This window comes from Podarcis vaucheri (genome assembly GCF_965113315.1).
Source record: "Podarcis vaucheri genome assembly, chromosome: 12".
NCBI classification, from domain to species: Eukaryota; Metazoa; Chordata; class Lepidosauria; order Squamata; family Lacertidae; genus Podarcis; species Podarcis vaucheri.
In genome coordinates, this window is record NC_138750.1 from 64,703,424 (window position 1) to 64,720,403 (window position 16,980).

A 16,980-nucleotide genomic window follows, 5' to 3' on the forward strand; every position below is an offset into this window, starting at 1 on the left:
TGCATAAGGAGCTGATATTTAAAAAGGGCATACATAATAAAGGGAATAAAGGGAAAATCACAAAGGAGGTGTATAGATGAGTAGCCAGCAGTTCAAGGGTGAAGCTCAGACTGGTGAGCTTGACACTGATGCCTGGAAAGGCCCTGGAAAATATAATTAAACAGTCAGTCTTTGAACACTTAGAAAATATTAAGACCCAGCACGGCTTTCTCAAAAAATAAGTCATGCCAGATGAATCTCTTTTCTTTCTTTTTGATAAAGAGTTACAAACTTGGTGGATCAGGGAAATGCTGTGGACATAGTGTATCTTGATTTCAGGAAGGTTTTTGACAAAGTCCCCCATGATATTATTGCGAGCGAACTGTTAAAATATGGGTTGAACGAGGTAACTGTTAGGTGGATTTGTAGTTGGTTGACTGACCGAACCCACAGAGTTCTCGCTAATGGTTCCTCATCATCCTGGAAAAGAGTGACTGGTGGGGTAACACAGGCTTCTGTCCTAGGCCTGTTGTTGTTCAATGTCTTTTTAAATAGCTTGGATGAAGAAACTGAGGAGATGCTTATGAAATTTGCTGATGATACCAAATTGCGAGTGATAGCTGGTAACACCAGAAGGTGACAGCAGTCACGAAATTAAAAGACGCCTGCTCCTTGGGAGAAAGGTGATGGCAAACCTAGACAGCATCTTAAAAAGCAGAGACATCACCTTGCCAACAAAGGTCCGTATAGTTAAAGCTATGGTTTTCCCAGTAGTGATGTATGGAAGTGATGTAAAGAAGGCTGATCGCCGAAGAATTGATGCTTTTGAATTCTGGTGCTGGAGGAGACTCTTGAGAGTCCCATGGACTGCAAGAAGATCAAACCTCTCCATTCTGAAGGAAATCAGCCCTGAGTGCTCACTGGAAGGACAGATCCTGAAGCTGAGGCTCCAGTACTTTGGCTACCTCATGAGAAAAGAAGACTCCCTGGAAAAGACCCTGATGTTGGGAAAGATGGAGGGCACAAGGAGAAGGGGATGACAGACGATGAGATGGTTGGACAGTGTTCTCGAAGCTACCAGCATGAGGGAGGCAGTGGAAGACAGGAGGGCCTGGCGTGCTCTGGTCCAGGGGGTCACGAAGAGGCGGACACGACTAAACGACTAAACAACAACAACAAGCTGATAACACAGAAGACAGTACTCGGATTCAAAATGACCTTAACAGATTGGAGAATTGGGACTAAGCTAACAAAAAAAAATTCAAGAAGGATCAATGTAAGTTTCTGTACTTCGGCAGGAAGAACCAGATGCAGAAATATAAGACGGGGGACCCCTGGCTTACAAGCAGTCCAGGATCTAGGGTTCTTGGTGAACCACAAGCTTAATGTGAGTCAACAGGGTGATGCAGCAGCAAAAAAGATTAACGCTATTCTACACTGCCATCAGTCAAGATCTACTGTCCAGATCAAGGAAAGCCCCACTCCATTCTGCCTTGGTCAGACCACACCTGGAATATTGTGTTCAATTCTGGGCACCATGATTTAAGAAGGATGTTAACAAACTGGAAGGCGTGCAGAGGGCAACCAAGATGATGAACGGTTTGGAACTAAGTCTTACGAGGAATGCTTGAAGAAACTCGGTATGTTTAGCCTGGAAAAGAGGAGAGTGAGAGTAGATATGATAGCCATCTTCCAATATCTACAGGGCTATCTAATGGGAAAGGGAACAAGCTTGTTTTCTCCTGCTCTAGAGGGTAGGACTCAAACCAATGGCTTCAAGTTACAAGAAAGTTCTTCCTGGTGTCAAAATCTCCTTTCTTATATCTTTGGGTCAAACCCTGTGGAGCAAGAGAAAACAAGGAGCACCACCAATTTGCAACTTGGAGGCTTTTGAAATGGAAGTATATGAATTGCTTGCCAATGTCTTCCCAGCATCAATAGCAACCTCATCACGGTTCCCAAATTGCTATTGACCCTCCTCCCAGACGTGTCATGGAAAAGCTATTCAACATCTATGCCAATGACTTGTACCTTGCGTATATAGTATGAAGAAATATTGGCACTGAAGGTGGGCTCCCTGGTACTGAGCCAAAGCTGACTTATTTGCCGAAGGACAAGAACACTGCTGCAATCCTCAACTGCATACTAATGAAAATTTCTTAGACTTAATTTCATTCACAGGCATCGTTGGTTTTCTCCCTGCTGTGAGTTATCTGGTGAGCAGTGAGATGCGACGTCCGACGGAAGCTCTTTCCACATTCCAAGCACTGGTACGGTTTCTCCCCTGTATGAATTTTTTGATGGGCCATGAGACTTTGCTTCCAGGCGAATCTCTTTCCACACTCTTGGCACTGAAATGGTTTCTCCCCGCCATGAATACGTTGATGACTATTGAAGCCCGTGCTTGTATTAAAGCTCTTTCCACATTCGAGGCATTGATATGGTTTCTCTCCGGTATGAATGGTTTGATGGCAAGCAAGATGGTGACTGCGATTGAAGCTCTTTCCACATTCTGAGCACTGATAGGGCTTCTCCCCTGTATGAATTCTTTGATGGGAAGTGAGTTGGCTGCTCTGACTGAAGCTCTTTTCACAAACGGAGCACTGGTAGGGTCTCCCCCCTGTATGAATTCTTTGATGGGAAGTGAGATGGCTGCTCTGACTGAAGCTCTTTTCGCAAACTGAGCACTGATAGGGTTTCTCCCCGGTATGAATTCTTTGGTGGAAAGAGAGTCCGGTGCTGTGACTGAAGCTCTTTCCACATTCCAAGCACTGATACGGTTTCTCTCCTGTATGAATTCTCTGATGGGTAATGAGACTTTGCTTCCAGGTGAAGGTCCTTCCACATTCCAAGCATTTATACAATTCTTCCTTGCTGTGAGTTCTTTGATGGTCAGAGAGAGTGGCGCTCCGATTGAAGCTCTTCCCACATTCCAAGCACTTGTAGGGTTTCTCCCCTGTATGGATTATCTGATGCGCAGCGAGATTGGACCTCTGACCGAAGCTCTTCCCACATTCCACGCACTGATATGGTTTTCCCCCTGTATGGATTCTTTGGTGGGAAAGAAGATGGGCTTTCTGACCAAAGTTCTTCCCACATTCCAAGCACTGATATGGTTTCTCCCCAGTATGAATTCTTTGATGGGCAGTGAGATGGCCGCTTTGACTGAAGCTCTTTCCACATACCAAGCAATGATACGGTTTCTCCCCTGTATGAATTATCTGATGGGCAGTGAGATGGGTGCTGTGACTGAAGCTCTTTCCACATTCCAGGCACTGATACGGTCTCTCTCCTGTATGAATTCTTTGATGGGCAGTGAGATGGGAACTCTGACTGAAGTTCTTTCCACATGCCAAGCACTGATACGATTTCTCCCCCGTATGAATTCTTTGATGGGCAGCGAGGTGGGCACACTGGCCAAAGCTCTTTCCACATTCCACGCACTGATATGGTTTCTCCCCGGTATGAATTCTTTGATGGGAAGTGAGATGGTGGCTGTGACTGAAGCTCTTTCCACATTCGAAGCACTGGTAGGGTTTATCCTCAATGAGATTTTGATGGGAAGTGGAATCAGAGCTCTGACTGAAGCTGACTTCACACTCTGAATATTGATATGTCTCCTCCACTGTGTGGACTTTGTCATCGTCTTCCTCGTTCTTAATTTCTAATTCATCACCACCTGCAACGAAGAGAGAAATGGATTAAAACCTCAGGAAGACAAGGAGCCCTGAACTTCCGGTTTACCGCGTAATGGCGATGGATGGCGCTTTTGCTTTCTCCTAAGCAGCTCACTTGCCGCGAGAGTGTTGGGAAACGCACTGGGGCACTGGGCATCCCATAATCACCCAAAGGATTTATTTGGGTTCCGAAGGGTCCAGCATTGGATGCAAGCTCTCTCTCCTGTTTCTCAGTTCCGAAAGAAGCCGGGGGTGGGCTGAGATCGAGCCGCAGACACAAGGCAGCACCAAAACTCCAAAACTCCAGCCTTGAGCTCTATGCGGCAGCGGTAAATCTTCCATTTAACTCCTAGTAGATTGGCAAAGATGTATAAATACAAAAACTCATGCTGGAAAAGTAAAGAAAATGAAGGTACTTTTACCATATGTGGGGGTCTTGTAAGAGAGTAAAAGCTTAAATTGAAAAAAATGTTTAAGATAACTTTTAATAAAAACCCAGCTGCTTTTCTTCTAGGCACAGCTGTCAACTTACAGATTTGAAAATAAGGGACCAGTAGCCTTGAAAATAAGGGACCAGCAGCCTTGAAAATAAGGAACCAGCAGCCAAAATAAGGGACCTGCAGTCTCACTCGTTCCAGGCACTCCAGTCTTCCTGTCCTCCTGCAGTCTGGTCAAACTCATCCTGGTAGCTTCAAGAACACTATCCAACCAACTTTGTAATCAGAGGTTCAACTGAATAGAATCTGAATCACATGCACCACAAGGCCTATGCAGCCTCAACTTAACATGGCTCCCCAGCCGTCCAGCATTCAAAAAACCCCTCAGCTTGCATTAACTAGCCACACACAAGGCATGCAAGCTCCACCCCCCAGTCATTCTTAGATTCCTTATTGGGTGAGCAACACAGCCAAGCAACACAGCCAAGCAACATAAGCCTCCCTCCTCCCTGGCCGGCAGGGAGGGAGGGAGAGGAGCTGCTTCCTTTGAAATTTAAGGGACATCATTTAAGGGACATTTAAGGGACATCTATCAATAAGGGACAGCAGCGGGACATGGCGCTGGAATAAGGGACTGTCCCTTCAAATAAGGGACACTTGACAGCTATGCTTCTAGGGGTTGTAGGCACTAAGATTCCCAAAGGCCAAAAAAAATTGTTTCTGTATGTCGCAACTGCAGCTAGAATGGTTTTTGCTCAGAGATGGAAAGAAGCTGAAGTGCCAGCCGAGAAAGAGGGGCTGGCTGAATTAATGGATTATGCCAAAATAGCAAGGTTTTTATTAAAGATTGGGGTTATCGCAATACAGGCAGTTAAACATATTAGGAGAAAATAAAGAATAACAAAAAAATGGAGTAATGTGGAAAATGCAATATTAAAAGTAAAAAGGAACCACAAAGGGGGAGGAGAGAAGTCAAATATATGCATATTGGAAATGTATGCGATTTGTGTTTTGTCCGTTATAGTTCAAGCCATGGTTTTTCCCAGTAGTGATGTATGGAAGTGAGAGCTGGACCATAAAGAAGGCTGATTGCCGAAGAATTGATGCTTTTGAATTCTGGTGCTGGAGGAGACTCTTGAGAGTCCCATGGACTGCAAGAAGATCCAACCTCTCCATTCTGAAGGAAATCAGCCCTGAGTGCTCACTGGAAGGACAGATCCTGAAGCTGAGGCTCCAAGACTTTGGCCAACTCCTGAGAAGAGAAGACTCCCTGGAAAAGACCCTGATGTTGGGAAAGATGGAGGGCGCAAGGAGAAGGGGACGACAGAGGACAAGATGGTGGGACAGTGTTCTCGAAGCTACCAGCATGAGTTTGACCAAACTGCAGGAGGCGGTGGAAGACGGGAGTGTCTGGTGTGCTCTGGTCCAGGGGGTCACAAACAGGCGGACACGACTAACCGACTCAACAACAATCTCTATGTCTGTGAATTTTTGAAAAACCGAAAGATGAAAATTATAAAAAATACAATTTAAAAAGAGGAAAACATGGAGCCCCATATCACTGAACAATGCTTATTAACATGAATTGTGATAGAGGAAGAACAAAGGAGTTAGATGCAGAGTCTTTCTACAGGGTTGACGGCCTTCGTTGACTGGCATTAACAGGCATATCTATGGGAAACTGAGATTTGAAAAGCCTGGCTCTTATCTGGGATGGATTTTGTTTGGCCCAGTCATGGAATCCAAGCCATCTCCAATATCAGTCATGTCTTTGGCCAACCAAAAAACTGGCAGAAGAAGAAGCAAACCCAGAAAACCAGACAGAAGCTGCTTCAAGTTCCCTCCCCGCCCTGAGGCCTATCTTTAAAAAGGCCTGGGCAGTACAGACCAGCCTGATCATGGTTTAAAAAGGCAAAACTGGAGGAAGAATCTGCACTGACCAAAGAGTGGATACCCCTCCATTCAAGGTTTGATGTGGGGGTGTCAGCATCCCAGATTCGAACAGGGGGCACTGTGGAGCTCCAGCAAAATCTGGGGAGTTCATCATCTAGAGATATGTATGGAATTTCAAAGCGGGTATTGTGACCCATGAGGGGGCCTTACCCAGAGAGTCCAGGATCCCATGATGTTCCTCCATGACTTCCTCATGCAGAGCTCTCTGGTCAGGATCCAGCAACGCCCACTCCTCCTCTGTGAAATGGACAGCTACGTCTTCAAAGCACACCGGGCCCTTCGAGGAAAAGGAAAAGGATCTTCCTCTTAGCAGCACACCAATTATCGACTACATATGGCTGTTTTCTGCCTGATCATTGCTCTGTTGTTTTCATGGGATTGCTTCGCATTTCAATTATGCTCAATGTCTTAGGGCAGGGGTCGGCAAGGTTCACCGGCCAGGGGCTGGATCACTCCCACAGAGATCGTCTGTGGGCTGGACTGGCGCATGACGCCAGACATTGCGCCTGCACAGAAGTGATTTTCGGCGTCTGGACATGCGCAGATGTGATATCTAGTATCTACACGTGCGCAGACGCAATTTCCAGTGTGCTTGGCGAGTCCCTGTGCCGCGCTGGTTTAGTGCAGTGTGCGGTGGACTCACCAAGCAGGCAGCTCCGTTTAGGGGTGGCTCGTGGGCTGGTAAAACGGTCTTCATGAGCCGCATCCGGCCCATGGGCTGCATGTTGCCGACCCCTGTCTTAGAATTATAAAATCAGAGAGTCAGAAGCGACCCCCAGGGGTCATCTAGTCCACCCCCTGCAATGCAGGCATCTCAGCTCAAGCATCATTGACAGACGGCCAGCCAACCTCTGCTGAAAAGCCTCCCGAGGGAGAGCAGTCCGCTGTCCATCAGCTCTTGCTGTCTTAATGGAATTCATTTACTGTGTGTTTTAATGATGGGTATTATCCTTTGTGGGACACGGGAGGCGCTGTGGGTTAAACCACAGAGCCTAAGGCTTGCCAATCAGAAGGTCGGCAGTTCGAATCCCCACGACAGGCTGAGCTCCCGTTGCTCAGTCCCTGCTCCTGCCCACCTAGCAGTTCGAAAGCACCTCAAAGTGCAAGTAGATAAATAGGTACCACTCCGGCGGGAAGGTAAACGGCGTTTCCGTGCGCTGCTCTGGTTTGCCAGAAGCGGCTTAGTCATGCTGGCCACATGACCCGGAAGCTGTACGCTGGCTCCCTCGGCCAGTAAAGCGAGATGAGTGCTGCAACCCCAGAGTTAGTCACAACTGGACCTAACGGTCAGGGGTCCCCTTACCTTTACTAACTTTTGTGTAAATGGGTGCAACTCCCCATTGCCTTCTTCAAATCATTCTGCCTGCGGAAGCATTGCTGGGCAGAAAGATCCCCCCTGTTTTTGGAAGGGGGGACCCTCCCAATTCCCTAAAGCCAACTTCCAAGGAATCACGGGGACACAGGCAGAGGGAGGATAGCGGGGGAAGCCCCGTGAGGGGAATCTGGAATCCCAATTCTCTTCCTTATTCTCAGCACAGAAACCTTCTCAAATGGCGTTTTCCTCCTTCGTTGGGGGCATTTTTGGCAGAAGCCAAGAGGAGGAGAGAGATTCGTTCCCCCTGGCAGCCCCCCCGGCCTCTTTCCCCGCAAGGCTCCTTCCCGCTACCTGATCTGTTTCCACAGCTGCTGCCTCCTCTCTGCTGCCATGAGAAGACGGACTTGGAGGTCTTGCTGGCATCCTTCTGTCACCTGCGAGAGAGCAAGGTAAGTGGAGAGCCCTGAATCTGTGTCTCTCTCACTTCAGATGCCCCTTAGAAAAAGTCTCCCCTGTTGAGTGCATTGTGAGGTTTGCACCCACTTCATATTTTAGTTGGGCAAAACTAGCTCTCACCTCCTTTGGGCTCTTGGTCCCAAGCTTCTTCCACAAATGATTAAAAGAACCCGCGGATTAGTTTCAAAAGCCACAGAATGTGACCAAACCAGGGGGCTGGGACACCCTGATTTCTCCTTACCCAATGGCCTCTCTCTGTCGTCAGATGGAGTCCTCTCTACCTCAGATGAGTCCTTTCCCTGAAAGAGCAACAAGGGTTCAAAACAGAGAATGGGGAGAAGGATTAGAAAAGGAACAGCAGAGGCAAAATCTTTTAGGGGTACCCAATAACACTCATTGGATGCTTTCCAAAAAATGGATGAGCCAATAGTAGAGAGTGTTGCGATGTTCTCCATCCTGTTCGGAGCCCCTTGGGAATATCCAGAGGAAAGTCTCTCTCACCTGCTTTCTCTCTGCCTGCTTCCTCTCCTCTGCCTGACTCAGGAGGAATCCTTCGGCCAGGGCCACCGCCTGGGAACTGGTCTCCGCTCCACATTCCTTCACCCAGCTCTCCATCTCTGGTGGAAGGACAGCCAGGAACTGCTCCAAGATCACAAGATCCAGCATCTCAGCTTTCGTGTGCCTTTCTGGCTTCAGCCACTGATGGTAAAGGCGGTAGAGTCTTTTGCAAACTTCTTGGGGTCCTTCAGTCTCCTGGTAGCAGAACTGCCTGAACTGCTGGCTCTGGAAATCTGAGCTGTGGGTGTCCTCCTCATCCAGGATCTTCTGCACTGAGGTTTTCCAGAATCCCCCATTTTGGATGGCCTGGCCTCTTCCTGCTTCAGGGCCAGCTGAGTCTTGCTCATCCATGAAGCCTCCAAGAGATCGGAAGGAATCCCTTTCGTCTTCTGCCAAGTTCTGCTTGTCCAAAGGAGATGTGCTACCAAATCCTACAAAGCAAATACATTGTTCTGTTATAAAATCGGTACATGGTCAGGAGAAGAAAAGCGTTCTCTCAAGAAGAATGGATGAGTCTTGAAGGACCAGGGATGGACTGCACCACAGCCAAGAAGAAGAAGAGGAGGAGGAGGAGGAGACTTAGAAGGGAATTTATAATGCAAAACGTAGAGGCAACTGAAGGGATTTCTGTGAGGTGACACAGCCTCGTTGCTCCTGCTTTCAGTGTTTTCAATCAGTGAATGAAGTCGAGTGATTGACGAGTTAGACATTTGCACCGATTGTGCTCTCCCTCCCCCCCCCACTCCAAGGACCATTTCTTTCCTGCTTCCGTTTCATTTCCTCGCACTTGGAATCCCCAACATTCTCAATGTACACTACTGGGGTGAGGCCTCTTTTTCTTTATTCTGAGGGCTATATATTCAATATCTGGCCAACCCCCTGAGGGCCAAGTGGGCGGGGCCAAAGGACAACGCTCCAAAGCAAGTACATCAGGAGTCGCCTTCCTTTACTGGCAAACAAATTGGCTTTAGCATAATAACCAAATTATTATGCTCTTCTAGTGATCTACAAATGACACGAGAAGACTCAGTCTATTTATTGGTCTGCTTTATTCGTCTTATGACCCTTGTTTATAAAACCCAGTAAAAAGTGTGGGGGTTTTTTCTGAAAAGAAAAAAAGAAGACAGACACCCCCCCGGGCCACATCTGCCCTGCATCTGCAAAACAGGATCCACTCGCTTTAACGAGCCACGGAATTGTAGCTCGTTGAGGATGCAAACAAGGGACGCAGGTGGCGCTGTGGTCTAAACCACTGAGCCTCCTGGGCTTGCCGATCAGAAGGTCGGTGGTTCGAATCTCCCGCTGCTCGGTCCCTGCTCCTGCCAATCTAGCAGTTCGAAAGCATGTCAAAGTGCAAGTAGATAAATAGGTACCGCTCCAGCGGGAAGGTAAATGGCGTTTCTGTGCGCTGCTCTGGTTCACCAGAAGCGGCTTAGTCATGCTGGCCACATGACCCGGAAGCTGTACGCCGGCTCCCTTGGCCAATAAAGCGAGATGAGCGCCGCAACCCCAGAGCTGGTCATGACTGGAGCTAATGGTCAGGGGTCCCTTTACCTTTACCTAAGGATGCAAACAACTCCAGGAGAAATCCCCCCCCCGAGTGGGTGAGCAATCCATCCTCCTTGTCAGGGAACTCTGGGCAGAGGGGGCTGCCTCTCCCCTCTCCCCCCCCCCTGCAGTACAGCTTTGCTTCCTTCCCACCAGGGTCTCCCTTGGATGGTGAGGCCTCCAGGGGTTCTCAGAGGGGCTTTCTGCTCACTTTCAGAAGATCCTCTGGACACCTGCCAGGCTGCATGTCTGAACGGGAGCAGATGCACCAGCCATCCACATTATAGTTGTGCAAAAGTACATCTTGTGGGATTCCTCTGGGCTCTTGGCCCCGAGGGCCTTCTCACCAAAGAGTAATCCAGGGATTAGTTTCCAAATCCACAGAATGTGACCAAACTGAGAAAAAAACCCTCCTTCTTCCTTACCAAGTGGCCTCTCTCTGGCGTCCAACGGAGTCTTCTCTGCCTCAGAGGAATCCAGGCCCAATTCTGCAAACAGATCCGTTCCCTGAAAGAGAAACAAGGATGCAAAACAGAGAACAGGGAGAAAGATGAAAAAAGGAATGGCAGAGGCAAGCACTTTAGAGTTATCAGGTATCATTCCTTGGATGCTTTCCAAAAATTAGTAGAGGATTTTGGGATATTCACAGGATACTCTCCATTCTGTTCAGAGCCCCTTGAGGGTATCCTGAGGAAAGTTTCTCTCACCTGCTGCTCTGCCTGCTTCCTCTCCTCTGCCTGACTCAGGAGGAATCCTTCGGCCAGGGCCACCGCCTGGGAACTGGTCTCCGCTCCACATTCCTTCACCCAGCTCTCCATCTCCAGTGGAAGGACAGCCAGGAACTGCTCCAAGATCACCAAGTCCAGCATCTCGGCTTTTGTATACCTTTCTGGCTTCAGCCACTGACAGTCAAGGCAGTAGAGGCGGCTGCAAACCTCTCGGGGTCCTTTGGCCTCCTGGTAGCAGAACTGCCTGAACTTTTGCCTCTGCGCATCTGAGCTGAAGGTGTCCTCCTCACCCAGGATCTTCTTCACAGAGCTTTCCCAGCATCCCTCACTGCTCCCAGTATTGATGACATGGTCTCTTCCTGCTTCAGGGCCGGCTGAGTCTTGCTCACCCATCCTGGCTCTCAGGAAGCCTCCAAGAGATCAGAAGAAAGCCCTTGTTCTTCTGCCCAGTTCTGTCTGTCCTAAGTAGAGGGCTTTGCAAATCCTACAAAGCAAATACATGTGAAATTGAAACACGGTCAGGAGAAAAAAGAGGTTCTTTGAGCAAGCGTGGATGAGTCTCGCTAGGAACCAGGGCTGGGCTGCAACACAAGCCAGACTCTGAGCTTTCCTTTTTAAAAAGGGAGAAGCCAGCATCTAGCTCTCTTGGAAGGAAAGTCACTATGCAAAATGTGCAGCAAACATAGGGAATTTCTGTCCGATGAATCCGCCTGGTTGCTCCTGCCTTTCGGTGTTTTCTGTCAATGAAAGAGGTCAGAACTGTGATTGACAAGTGAGTCATTTGTACAGGATGTACAGGACACTGGGCAAGAGTGGGGGTCCTAACCCTGGAGTCCTCTAGGGCTGCTCTCCCTCCCACTCCCACTTGGAGGCTCATTTCTTTTCTTTTCTTTTAAATATCTTTATTGTTTTAAAACAGATGCATTTATGCCAGGAAAGCAAACAAACCAACAATCAAACATACAATCAAATAAACAAACTATAAATTGACAGACAGTAGCAATATATGAAACAACACAATTCTTATAACTAACATCCTTTGTACTCCTAATGATGTGAACGATTGTAAAGCTTGTAAAACAAAAAATTGAAAATGACTTTAGTCTTGCTGTACTTTGTCTGTTGATTATCTTATACTGCACAGTAGTTTCGGTTAACTTCCCTACAAACTTATATTTATACAATGCAAGCTTCAGTCTAATTCTGCCAAGAAGTTTCCTTTTATACCGTAATTTTTTTAAGTATTCTTTAAAAATTCTCCAATCCTTATAGACTATTTGTTTTGTTTGGCCGCTTACCCTTCCTGTCATCTTTGCCAGCTGCAGGTATTCTACCATTAGGATTTGCCAATCCGCCGTGTTAGGTATTGCTGTATTCTTCCAATTTCTTGCTACTAAGATTCTGGCCACTGTTATCCCATACATGAACAAAGTTCTTTTCGATTTCCCCATTTCTTTTGGCAAAATACTTAATAGAAATATTTCTGGCATTTTTTAAAATGTAAATTTGAATAATTTTCGAAGTTCTTCATATACCGTATTTTTCGCCCCATAGGACGTACCGGCCCATAGGACGCATCAAGTTTTTTGGGGGGGAAATAAAGGGGGAAAAAATTATCCCCCCCCCCAGGCGCTTGTGGGGCAGGCAGCAGGGAGAAGCGCTCTTCTCCCCGCCGCCCGCCTTCAGATCAGGTCCGGGGACAGCCTGGAGACGCGCTGCGTCTCCCTGCTGTCCCCGGAGCTTGTGGGGGAGGCAGCGGGGAGAAGCGCTCTTCTCCCCGCCATCAGCCTCCAAACCACTTCGGGAGACAGCGGGATGGCGGCGTTCCACCTCCCTCTGTCCCCCGACCTTGTGGGGCTGGCGCTGGGGCTCTCCTGAAGCCTGGAGAGCGAGAGGGGTCGGTGCGCACCAACCCCTCTCTCTCTCCAGGCTTCAGTGAAAGCCTGCATTCACCCCATAGGACGCACACACATTTCCCCTTCATTTTTGGAGGGGGAAAAGTGCGTCCTATAGGGCGAAAAATACGGTATATTATTCCAAAATACACAGATGTCTGTACACTTCTACCACATATGCATGTAAGACCCAATTTCTCTATTACATCTCCAACGTATAGGTGATCTATTCTTGTACATTTTAGCAAGTTTTTCTGGAGTTTGGTGCCATCTCTACATCATCTTCGTTATATTCTCCCTGAGATTATAACAGGCCGTAAATTTTATATCTCCCCCCCCCTATAATTTTACCCATTGTTCCATGTAAATATTATAGCCCAGGTCTGGTGCCCATCTCACCATTACGGCTTTCACTTGTTCTTCCTTTACCTCCCATTCTAATAGGAGATCATATATCTGTGAGATGTATCTTCCTTTACTTGGTATCAATTCTTTTTCAAATTTTGATGTTTCTTTTGTAAGACCTGTTTATTTATCCATGATTAATCTTTGATGTATTTGAAAATATTGCAGCCAATTCGTCAGATACCCTTTAATTTCTTCATGTTTTTTCAACGCAGGCTCGTCCTGCTGTCCTTCTAATAATAATAACAACCGGTATGTGGGCCATTCTCCTTCCATATTCTTTTTCTTAACTGCCAATGCTTCTGAAGGTGAGATCCACAGGGGGATCTTGAAGGCTCATCTCTTTCCTGCTTCCGTCTCATTTTCTAGCCCTGGGAATCTCCAGCACATTCAAAACACACTACTGGTGTGGCATCCCTACTCTGAGGGCCAGATAACAAGCCCCCGAGGGCCACGTGGGCCAGGCCAAAAAGTGAGCGCATAAGGGGCTCACATTCCCCCTGGGGTTGCAAGTGCCCATTCCAACTCCGGCTCCTTTGCCAGCCAGTCCCCTTGGCTGGGTTCCCTTTCTTTATGAAGGGCATGTCTTTCCCCCCTTTTTCTCCAAGGAGCACCCATGGGTCTCCCCCTCCTCACTGAATCCCACCCCCATTACAACCCCTGAGAACACATTTACCGTATTTTTCGCTCCATAGGGCGCACCTGACCATAGGGCGCACCTAGTTTTTAGAGGAGGAAAATACGGAAAAAAATATTCTGAATCAAATGTTGCACTAAACTATTTAAAGGAGCAAAGCGGGCGGCTCCTGTCCGCTTTGCTGCTTTAAACTGAGCCTCAGAGGAGGGTAGGAAGGGGAACCTTGGCTTATCTAAGTCCAGTTAATATTGCTAAGCCTGACTTATGGCCATCGAGATTAGCCTGGCCGTCTCAGTGGAAATCTGGGGAGGCTGGGGTGGACTTTCAGTGGTCAAAGTGTGGTTGTGTCTTCCTGCCCGGCATCTATTTCCTGCCCTCTTTCCCCCTGCACCCCCGCACCCTGCTTCGAGGGAAGGAAGCGGAGCCATGGATCCTCTGCTCGCAACTGCAGTGGATTCCCTCCACTTTGAAGCAGGAAAGTGGGAGAGGAGCTGCTTACATGAGTGTAAGCTGCTCCCCTCCCACAATGCCGCTTCAAAGGGAGCCCGGGAGGAGGGAATCTGCTGCATTTGCCAGCAGAGGATCCATGGTCCCCTTCCTTCCCTCCTCTGTAGTTGCTTTGAAGCAGGAAAGTGGGAGAGGAGCTGCTTACACGAGTGTAAGCTGCTCCCCTCCCACATTGCCGCTTCAAAGGGAGCCCGGGAGGAGGGAATCTGCTGCAGCTTCCTCCACCTCCCGCAGAAGCCGCGCGCTCTTTAAAGGGGCTGCGCGGCTTCTCCTGGCTTTTCTGGGAGGTGGGGGGATTCCCCCACCTCGTAGAAAAGCCCGCAGGAGCCGCGCAGCCTTTAAAGAGGGTGCCACTCTTGGGGGCTTTTCCCCCCGGAGGGAGAAGGGACTGATGCGGCCAGTCAGTCCCTTCTCCCTCCTGGAGAAAAGCCCGCAAGAGCGCACGAAGCTTGTGTGCGGCTCTTGAGGGCTTTTCCCGCCTGCCTCCCCCCTGCATTCGCTCCATAGGACGCACACACATTTCCCCTTGCTTTTTAGGAGGGGAAAAGTGCATCCTATGGTGCGAAAAATACAGTAATTCCTGTTTTAAAACAGCGGCATTGGTTGTCCCTTCATTTCCAGGTCCAATTCAAAGTTCTCACAGGAGTATAATATAATAATAGGAATTTATTATTTACCCCCCACCCATCTGGCTGGATTTCCCCAGCCCCTCTGGGAGGCTCCCAACCAAATATTAAAAACACAGTACAGCATTAAACATTAAAACTGCCCTGAACAGGGCTGCCTTCAGGAGGGGTTCACTTAGCCCCCCCCCCAATATGTGAAGAACCACCTTCTTCCCCACAGACCCTCTTGGCTGTGAAATTTGGCAGAGGGGGCCCTCTTGGTAGCGTCACCCCCTCGAGGGTCTTGGGTGGGGGTGGCCCAAGAGAGGGCATCCTGGGGGCAGACCCCCCCCTTGGGGGATTCCCTCCCCACACAGGCACCTCCCTCTCTTTCCCAAGGCCTCTGACAACAGAGGACCCAGCCTATTCCTCTGATTGTTATTTGTTTTGACTTTATAAAATAATTAAAAATGGTTGCACTCTGCTCTGGAACAGCGGTAATAGTAGTAAAAATACCAACAAACAATAATAATAATAATAACAACATAAAGCCTCAAGCATGGAAGAAAATAAATAAAGCCCCAGGTGTTTGGTTATGCAATGCTCAGTGTTATCTGTTAATTGCTCTGTCCTGTTGGCCCTTTCTCCGCTTTTGCTTAAACCTATTCATGAACCAGGAACTCAGACACTGACTATATGTTGCAGATATTCCCATAAACCTATTGTGCTATTTCTGTGATGTACAAATGACAAGATTTCTTTGTATCCTTCATTTGTCATTATTCCCATGAACCTTGCAATAAAACTCAATTAAGTTATTCCAAAAGGACAACACACACTCCCAGCCCCCCCCCCCGGGCTGCATCTGCAAAGCAGGATGAGACCCCTTTAAAGAGTCCATAGTTTGTAAAGGGTGCTGAGCGCTGCTAGGAGAGGTTCCCTTGGAGTGGCTAGGCAACCGTCCTCCTTGCCAGGGAACTCAGGAATTACAGCTGGTGAGAAGAGGGTCTCCCAGTAACTCTCAGCACTGGGGGGGGGGCTGCCTCTTTCACCCCCATCCCTCCCAAGGTTCCCTCCCTTCCCAGCAGGTCTTGGATTCCTTGGGTGGGGAGACCTCTGGTGGTTCTCTGTTCAGGGCTTTCTGGTCAGTCTCAGAAGATCATTTGGACACCTGAGAGGCTGCATGTCTGAACGGGCGCACCTGGGTCAGCCAGGAGTCTGGATAAGACCCCTGCCTGATGAACGGGGGTGGGGGGTGGGGAAAGCTTTCCTTCTAACTGGAGGACAAGGGAGGGTTTGCTTACAACCGGAGGAACTCTGCATCAGAACATGAGCCCTACAGGATCAGGCCAAAGGGGCCCCCTCTTGCGTGCCCCCTCCTGTTCTTACAGGGGCCTCTTCTGGGAAGCCCCCCAGCAGGACTGGAGTGCAAGAGCCCCCCTCTCCCCCCCCACGCGCTTCCTTCCCATCCCCTGGCAGAGCCTGGCCCTTGTGCCTAGCAGACCCCCAAGTCGCCCTTTCCCCCTCCATCTCCCTGCCTCCTGTGGGAGGGAGTTCCAAAGGTTTAACTCTGCCCTAAAGGAAGAAGCTCTTTCTGTTCTCTGCCCTCCATCTTCCAAGAGCCTTTCTCGACTGACTGCACAGGGGCTTTTATTCTTGCATATATTTTATGTCCGTTCATAAATGTGACGATGCCAATAATAATAATAATAATAATAATAATAACAATAATTTATTTATCCCCCGCCCATCTGGCTGAGTTTGCCCAGCCTATTTCTGAAGGGGCTTCCTTTGCCTGCCGTTATCCTCTCCCCCCTCCCAAGATCCCTCCCCCAAGGGGCCAGAAGCAGCCTCTTTCTCGATTCCCAGGCAGACGAGGCTGGCCGATCTGCTGCCCCTGACTTGGGGGTCTCCCCATCCATGAGATGGACGCCCCCCCCCCGCCATGCATCTTCCCCTGGGACCCCCCCTCCCTTCTCCCCAATGCACCCAAAGGGGGAGCAGAGAGAAGACTCACCGGATCCCCGGAGGAGGCGCCTCCTTTGCAGAGGAGACAAACCAACCGCCCCCCCCCCCTTGCAAAAAGGGACTTGGCTGGAAGGGAGGGGCTGTTGCTTTGGAGGACCTGCCCCCCCGCCTTGACTTCCTGTCCCCTCTAGGAAGGCTGCTCCGTTCCTCTTAACCCTTGCCAAGCCGTGCGCCTCTCCCTCCCGGGCGCGCAGCCAGAGGAGGGCATTCATTTTGGGTCCAGAGAAAGACTGGCAACCAGCTCAGCCTCCT

The 16,980-nt window shown here is 48.9% G+C and overlaps 1 protein-coding gene across 2 annotated transcripts; it reads right to left on the reverse strand.

The window, feature by feature from the left end:
• Positions 1–896: 896 nt before the first annotated feature.
• Positions 897–16,865, reverse strand: LOC309514846 (uncharacterized protein). 2 transcript variants are annotated; one of them, XM_082192235.1, is made up of 8 exons: positions 16,718–16,865; positions 10,631–11,135; positions 10,349–10,430; positions 8,319–8,806; positions 8,059–8,116; positions 7,713–7,795; positions 6,197–6,323; positions 897–3,658 (listed from the first exon to the last, which is right to left on the reverse strand). In XM_082192235.1, the coding sequence occupies exons 2-8, from the start codon at positions 11,042–11,044 to the stop codon at positions 2,151–2,153; spliced, it is 2,760 nt and encodes a 919-aa protein (XP_082048361.1). In that variant the 5' UTR covers positions 11,045–11,135; positions 16,718–16,865; the 3' UTR covers positions 897–2,150. The 2 variants fall into 2 exon arrangements, with proteins under 2 accessions (XP_082048361.1, XP_082048362.1); XM_082192236.1 differs by lacking the exons at positions 8,319–8,806; positions 10,349–10,430; positions 16,718–16,865 and having other exon boundaries at positions 901–3,658; positions 10,631–11,770.
• Positions 16,866–16,980: the final 115 nt, after the last annotated feature.